At 39.4% G+C, this 8,064-nt stretch overlaps 1 protein-coding gene across 1 annotated transcript in view; it reads right to left on the minus strand.

Moving 5' to 3' along the window:
- Positions 1-1,486: 1,486 nt before the first annotated feature.
- Positions 1,487-8,064, minus strand: part of LOC118343399 (thrombospondin type-1 domain-containing protein 4-like) — an 8,804-nt gene continuing 2,226 nt past the window's right edge. Inside the window, exons 4-6 of the mRNA XM_035682201.1 lie at positions 6,765-7,197; positions 5,685-5,787; positions 1,487-1,500 (exon numbers count right to left, since the gene is read on the minus strand). Of these exons, the coding sequence (XP_035538094.1) occupies positions 1,487-1,500; positions 5,685-5,787; positions 6,765-7,197 (550 nt within the window). The remainder of the gene's footprint in view (positions 1,501-5,684; positions 5,788-6,764; positions 7,198-8,064) is intronic.

An 8,064-nucleotide genomic window follows, 5' to 3' on the forward strand; every position in this document is an offset into this window, starting at 1 on the left:
TTTTCCTGTACTTTTCAGACCTTTTAAAGCACAAGAGCCTTAAAATCTTTCTTGTGGGCTAGTCAACCTGCTAGTAACCACACCACTCCATCCTACCTCGGACAGTTCAGGACAAGCACTAAGGAGACAATTAAAGGATTTTGTTGCATCCAGCCGTGAGACAGTAGATTGCAACCACATGAATAACCACTCACCTTCCAAGTGTGTAGGAGAAACTACACTTTTTCAGGTGATTATAAAGTAATGAAAACACACCTATGAATGTTATATTCCATTTCTGCTAATAGAGCCTCCTAAATATCACACACTGGACCTTTAAGGTGGGGAAACAATCCAGCCAGTGAGACAAGGATGAAATCAGAGCAGTGCTCTATCAAACAGAAGCTGAAGCACTGCAGAAGTCCAAAGTACGATACCTTAAAAGACCTCGATTTGCCTCATTAGCTTTGGTTGTAAAACCTGAGACATGAGTCTCTCTAACAGGCCAATTTGAGGGTGTCACTGTATCACATTTAGAAATATGAGATGGAGAACTGCACCAGGGGCCAAAGGTTGTTATTCATGCAGCATGAAAGGTATCAGGGACCACACAAACTGTGGGCTGTGTCATAGGGGATAGCAGCATTGCGCCACCACAACAAGCACACGGCGTAATTGCGCCACATTTCCCCCTAAAATCTTCCCCCAAATGTTTTTAATTAATTTTTCATTTTCATGATTAAGTATCTAAGAATCGGTTCACTGCCACAACATGAAGCAAAGAACTGCATTTGGACTGCATATGAAAGACAAAACTAAAATTACCTCCAGACACTTGTGCAAAGTAAAATAACTCACAAAGGAAACTGTGATCTTTCATATTGTGTGAATATAACTTACGTTCAACCTCAGCTCATTACATTGCTCCTTTTCTCTCTAATTCATTCATCTGTCATTTTCCAAAAGTCACTAACAAAGTAAAAACAAAAAAATGTATTATAACAGATTCTGTGTGCTTTCAATCACTATGCAACAGTAGATGTTTAAATTAGGAATGCTTTGAATGTTTAATTTGAATAAAGGTTAATCAAGTAGCTTACCTATTTGTACAAATAGCAAACTTTCACCATAATAATTTTTTTCTTCCAGAAAGTTCCCAGTTGGACAGCTGGCTGCTTCTTGACAATGTCATCAATGTGGTTTGGGCTTCCAGAAATATACTTTAGTATCTCTGTGCTATGCAAAAACAGGCTCTGACCTGCTAGAGACTCTCCTTTTGAATAATTAGAAATAAATTATTGTGTGGTTTGGCTCTAATCTGAATCAGAGGCATTAGAGTACCTGGTACAGTAGGTATGTAGAGCATATCACTTCACAGTGTGCTCAGGTTTGTACAATACCTGCATATGAAATACCTACTGATCCACAGTGTTGCAGTGTTTTAGCTTGGTTTGTTAGGACTTGACCCGACAAGTGTTCAGTTTATTGCACTTTAGTTTTAACCTTGTCACTGTTGCTGGTCTGGAAAATAGTCAACACAAATATTTTGAGGCAAAAAAACACATTGGTGTTGTAGGCAATGTGACAAAGAGACCAGTAAAAACTGGACATTTAAAAACCAGAGCTGTACAGGGCGGTATTGTTATAACAACTGTAAAATAAACCTATTGCTCATACAGCTTGACTTTCCCAGAGAATTTGGAAAATTTACTGACTCACCATGCATTAAACACTATTTTCAAAATGCGGCTACAATACCAGAGATCATAAAACAGTTCAACACATACAGTGGACCTGGCCAGAGCTGCAACCACCAGGGCCACATAAAGACAGTGCACAGTTCCACATGGACCCACAGAAACTACAGCCTAAACATTAGCCACTGACAAGCTAACTTCAACTATCAGCTGAATGATGTAAGGACATGTCAGAGTGGGATATAATGTCTTTCAAAACGAGACTAAAATGTGATAATATTAAATATTCCCAGACCACTTACAACTGCCTGACTGGCAATTGTATGTTAGAGGGTGTAACTTAAATAACGGCCTTTTTGGAATCATTTTGAGTTCTTAAATATTATTACAGTAATCCTTATTATGTCATTACTATTTAATCATATAACAACAGCAGTTCTTTGATCAAAATGGCAACACCAGAATGCTAACATGCTCACAATGAAATGGTAACACGCTGATATAAAGCAGGTAAATTCGTCATCTTAGTTAGGCTGTTACCTTTAGCTAATTAGACCCTACAGCTAAGGCTGATGTAAATGTAAAATTTGTATTTGGCCATTAAGCAAATCATTGTTGTTGTTATTTTGACCTGATGGTGGCGCTAGACAAAAAGTTACACCACCGCATTTATTTTGAATTTATTACATTTAAAACTTTTGTTAAATTTTGATCCATGACTTATTACAGTATTTTGACAAGTTATGAGGTATCATGTTTGGTCAAGCAGAGTGCACCAAACCAGCTGACCGTCAGCTGATCCAAACAGGCACCGATGATGACTGACACTTCAAACAATCTGTTGGAGCTGCCAACTCCTCGTTCTTCCCTGTGGTTCTTTCCTGCTCCATGCTGCTGTTGTGGCTGCTGATGAATATCTGTGCTTACTCCCTCTACCAGGCAAACCTCTACCTGTCATGGTATTTTTTTATCCATGTGCTTGCAATCACATCTCTTGCTTTGAGCATAATTTACAGTGTGTATTCCATATGTCAGGGTATATATCTGCCGGAAGCCCCCTAACCCCTGGAGGGGAGAGCAGAACTTGTAGCACCAACTACAAAGTTTTATCAATTCCCACTATAATATATAGTTTCAATGATGAGAGCAGTTCTGATTTAAATTCAATTATCCAGATGTTTTTACATTATCTCTTGGCTTGGAGCAGGGGGGAATCTCCTGTTCAAATGTCTGGACCAGCTGAGAAAATGTCAGTGGGGAGAGTGATGAGAAAAAATCTCTTCTCCCTAAAAAACAGCTGATGAGTTTAAATCCTCAGAAACTGAGCCAGCAAACTCAGGAAAGCAGGAAAATAAATGATTTAACACTTGCAGATTAATACTTTTTGTGCAATTGCTTGATTTAGAGTCATAAATCACAATTTACTTTCCATATGAGGGATCACAATTTAGAGTGTGTTAATGGTGGAAATGCGATCAAGGCCAAAATGAGAGATCAGAGGGCAGATTAAATCTTAATGTTGCAAAGACTGTCCCAGCGCATGGGAAACACACAGGGAGACAGAGAGCGAGGTCAGCACAACCAACTGGTAATGAACTCCTTCTCCAACATATTTCTTTGAGTTAAACCCTGATCAAAAGAATGTTAAAGTGAATCCAGCATACTGAATACATTGCCAGCCATAAGCAGGCCCACACAGCGACTTCTGTCTCTCCAACTCTGAGCTCACAGGTGTGTTTTCATGGTGTGTATTAAATACGGGGTCAGAAGTACAAATATGTACTACATTGAGATCCCAGATCTCCTGCTTCAGCCCAAGGGGGAAAAAAAACTTCCCCCTGACCTCCACTTCACTCCTCCATTTGATATACAAAGAATTCTCACTCTGGTGCTGTGCTGCCCTCTGCTGGTCACAGCCTATAGCTTGTTTGGTCATTAATTGTCCACAATTTATACACCTTTTACAACCAAGTGGCTAAGACATGTCACTTAAATGTGTACTGAGTTTCAGTGAACCTCACAATGTCTGGGTTAGGATTAAACCTTCTGGTTGGGTTGTTTTTAGGGTACAGTCACGGTTTACCTAGATGGTAGAGATATTTCAAATAGAAAAATGTCTCATTGCTAAAACTGAAGTATATTCCAAGATTGCAGCATGGGATATCCAAACAAAGTGTTAACCAAAATATTTGTACCACCCCCTCATTCATGGCATCCAGGATCTTTATACATCCATCATGTCCTCTTATTAATTGTACTTAAAACATGAAAGACACAGGAATCCAACAACAATGCCAACTAGCATGATGCTGGTGATAAAGAAAACCAAACCCACTCTTCAATCATTTTCTGAGTTTTTAAAATATAAAAAAAGTGTTTATACAGTGGCCTACCGTACACTTTCCTGCCACACAGAGAGAAGTGTCATTTTGCCCACATGGCGTCCCATCGATCACTCTGTCTGATTGACGCACGTAGAACCTGAACCCTATGGCCCTACAGTTGAGTTCACAATGCTGATCCCCAGGAACTGAAAGGAGATTTAGGAGACTTTAAGAAATGTCCAGACATTTTAGTAACATATTAGTATAACAGTGCACAGTGATTAAAAACATGGTAGACTAGCAACAGTAGGTGCATAAAGACAATGAAAGACATTATGATGGATCCTACATAAAGTGTGAAAACAGGTCTATACTTCCATCAACTTCACATATTAACATTTAATTCAATATTTAGTAAGTGTTTGAAATACAAGGAATTGATTTGAGAGAGAGATTAGAGCATGGTGAATGCACATTCAAAGGATGAGAATTGTAAATTACTGTAAATACTGTTTTGTAGCATAGGAATGTTCAAGCACACGTCCTCAAATACTTAATTTCCTGAAGGATAAGAGGTCAGTGAGAAATCACATAATACAGGGCACTATTATGTCATCATGTTACTAATAAAAACAGTAATTACAACAATATGTATTGTATCTTTGTGCCTTGGCCACTGCTTTAAACATGCAGTGAATTACAACAGAGCAATCATTTAGAAATAATGTCTGTTTAAGTGCCCTAAAGTAGCAGATAAATGGAGATTGCAAATTCTGAATAATTCAGACAATCAAATCAGTCAATCAAATGCTAAACTTTGTTTGAAACCAGCTCTTTGATTTCAACAAAATAATCTGTGTTTCATTCGATGACACTAAAACAGCAGTGAGCGACCACAAAGGATCCTGATCCCTGTTCTTTACATTTTGTTCAGGTGGTTTATCAATTAGATATACTATAAGCTCAAAAGCAAGGTATTTCTTAAACAGATGTACAAGAGTATGTTAAAGCACTGTTCAAGATGGGTGTCAAATAATCCAGACTCAACCTCATACATTTACCTGAGGTTATTTCATCTTTACATCTGCATTATCCTTCAGTCAAGGCTGCAGGGTAAAGACGAGATCTCAAAATACACGTCTGTTTGACAGGATATTAATTTGGAGACTTATTTCCATTAGTGTTCTCAGAGAAATTACATCTCAGGAGGTGTTTTGACTGTTGCCTGGATACTTCAGGTGAATAAGGGCAGAGAGTTTCTATTAATGAACATTTATCAGTGAGCCTACAGACAGATGACATAGTGCAGTGTCTACATCACAACACACCTTCGTTCATATGGGTCATAGGTCAGGCAGCTGTAGATGTAGCTGACAGCGAAAATTTTATAAATTTTGAAATGTGTGTGTTAGGATTGTGTACTTTTTGCATTAGGATCCCGACCTATTCAGACATCTGAGCAGGACCCATCTGGTTACACATTTTCAGTCACTTCTTAAACACATTTTTACAGGTTTCGAACTCACATTAGAAGGGGGTTTAGCGGCTGTAGGAATGGCAATGTTGGTCTGTTGGTTGATGACCAAATATCAGCAAAACCAATGATATTCCCATCAGCCTCAGCTGTACTTTGTGTTTCCATATGCACATAGTGTACATAGATAAATACAAACATCCAACCTACCCTCATTGAAAGGTTCCCACTCGTACAGTCTGCCCATGAAAGGCTGGTTGTTGTATGAAGAACACTGAACAGCCCTGATGTGTCTGCTGGATGGAGGACAGGTCTAAGGATGGACCAGACACACACACATTAACATACACACTTATATACACTTATTTTCCATGAAAACACACAGTCCAACAGGTAAATCCTTCTGTAACTGCAGCAAGCTCACATTTCTCATTGTCACACTGCTTGGTCATTGATTGACGGCTGCAGTCCACTTTCTCTGTTTTAACTGTTTTAACACTGTTCTTGTAGCTCAGGCTTTCTTGCCAAAAGTAGTTAGATTCCAGTATTTATGAAGTCTCGCCTGTGAAACTCAAGCTCCCTCACATCTCTCTATATCTCCTTTGTCTAAACAAAGACAGGTCTGCTTTACTTTGCTTGAATCTCTGTGTCATCACACACCAGAGACAATATACAGAACCAGACACTGTTTGAACTTATTTTAATGCACAGGATGGATTCCATAACCTCGGATCAGATAAGCAAAGCCCATCCATACACTTGTGTAGTACAGCCTGGGTTTAACTGAAAAGGTTTCCTAAGCCGATAGTTCAACCAATATTTTTCTACTGGAGGTACCAGTAGAAAACACTTAGTGTAAGTATTAAATAGCTTTAAATTCTAACAAAAGTTTAACTCCAAAATAAATCAAAACTTTTAGTTTCATAATTAATAGTTTTAGAATATAGGGACATGTCACGATGTGGCTCATTAATGTGTAATGAGCAACCTTCAGTTTGCCAAGCACAATGTCATTTTTGTTTTGTATCTGTAACCCTGGAGGCCAGTGACAGAAAACAGTAGTACCTTGGGAATAGGGTCAAACATTTATAGCTCTAACATTTGGTTTAAGGACTAAAACTAAAGAGATACTTTTTAGCTTTTTTCCACCTACTGATTTATCAGCAAAACAACATTAAGAATCAATAGGAAATCAGAACAATAAGCAGAATGAGTAATCATATATATCAATAAATGTCCTTGCCTAGCAACGTGCTAAGAAAAATGACAAAAGGGTGCAGATTTGCATACATTACTGTTGCAGATCCTGTAGTGAGCATGCTCCCCTGTGCAGGAGGAACTAGGCAGGGGGTCGTAGGGCCTCTCTTGGTGCTGCTGGGGTCCATACATCTGGCTGCCTGATTGTACTTCCTGCTGGACCTGGGCCTGGTTAGCCGAACCAGGCTGGTAGAGGGGGGCCCAGACTTGGTTATTTTTGGGCTTCTGTGCCCTAGGCTGCACGTAGGGTCTGCTATAGCGATGGACGTTGGTGGAGGCGTCCAAGTTGTTTGACCTGTGGCCACTGTGGCTTCTAGCGGGTGCGTGGTGGGCATCTGCCGCAGCAGAGCGTCTCTGTCTGTGGGGGCGAGCCGTCCCAACGCCCTGACCTGTATCCGTCTGCAATGGAGCAACATAAGGAGCTCTCCCGTAGCCATACCTCCCCGGGATGATCTGAGTGACCCTCCTGAAGACAAAAACAACAACTAAACCACTGTGCACTTAAAAACTGTCTAACTTCAAAAATATGATCTTCTTACATCAACCAGAGATTGTAGAACAGAGGCCATGCAGCATATTTGGATCAATATCTTCTTTAATTACGGATGTTTTAGCTACATTTAATCTTTTAGGAAGGAAACTATCATGGTCCATCATCTGAACTACAACTTTTGACAAGCATCCAGATCGCAGTAGCAGAATTCTTCTTCTTTTGTCGTAATTTGGCTCCTTAGATTCCAACTCAAACAACCCCCCATTACTCAGCTGTCAGTGCTATTTGTTTAAAGGCAAGCACAACAGGAAGGAGGTCACAAAGCTGCCAAGCACAAGCCGAGCCTTTGACTACATCCATAAAAGACTAGCTTTCCACTGAAGGGCAGTCAGATGGCCCACAGCGATGGCTCCAAAGAGTCACTTTTAGACCAGGCTGCTCAGCATGCAGCACAGCCGTACAGGCTTGCAAATCTCTACAAAGGCAAGAACTGCAAAAAAAAAAAATACTGAAAAGTCTTCCAATTACTTCCAATAGATGGAGACCATTTTGTTTTCACAGTATTTATTAAGTGCTTAAAATGAAATACTCAGGTTAGATAAATAATTATGGATTCTAATGAAAATACAATAGATAATAAATGATCTACATGTCTCCGGAACTCAGCTGAAAGGAGGAACACCATTCTTCCTAAAGACCTTCCCTCATTTAATGGTGGTGGTGGAGCAAAAAAGTAGCTCCAAGATATCTCATCAATGTTCAACACATTCATGATCAAGTGATGGTGAAGCTGAGGGCCATAGAATATCATTAATATAATTTTGATACAGATCAAAATAT

The sequence above is a fragment of the Morone saxatilis genome, unplaced genomic scaffold, assembly GCF_004916995.1.
Source record: "Morone saxatilis isolate NCDOM2014 unplaced genomic scaffold, NCSU_SB_2.0 Contig11, whole genome shotgun sequence".
NCBI classification, from domain to species: domain Eukaryota; kingdom Metazoa; phylum Chordata; class Actinopteri; family Moronidae; genus Morone; species Morone saxatilis.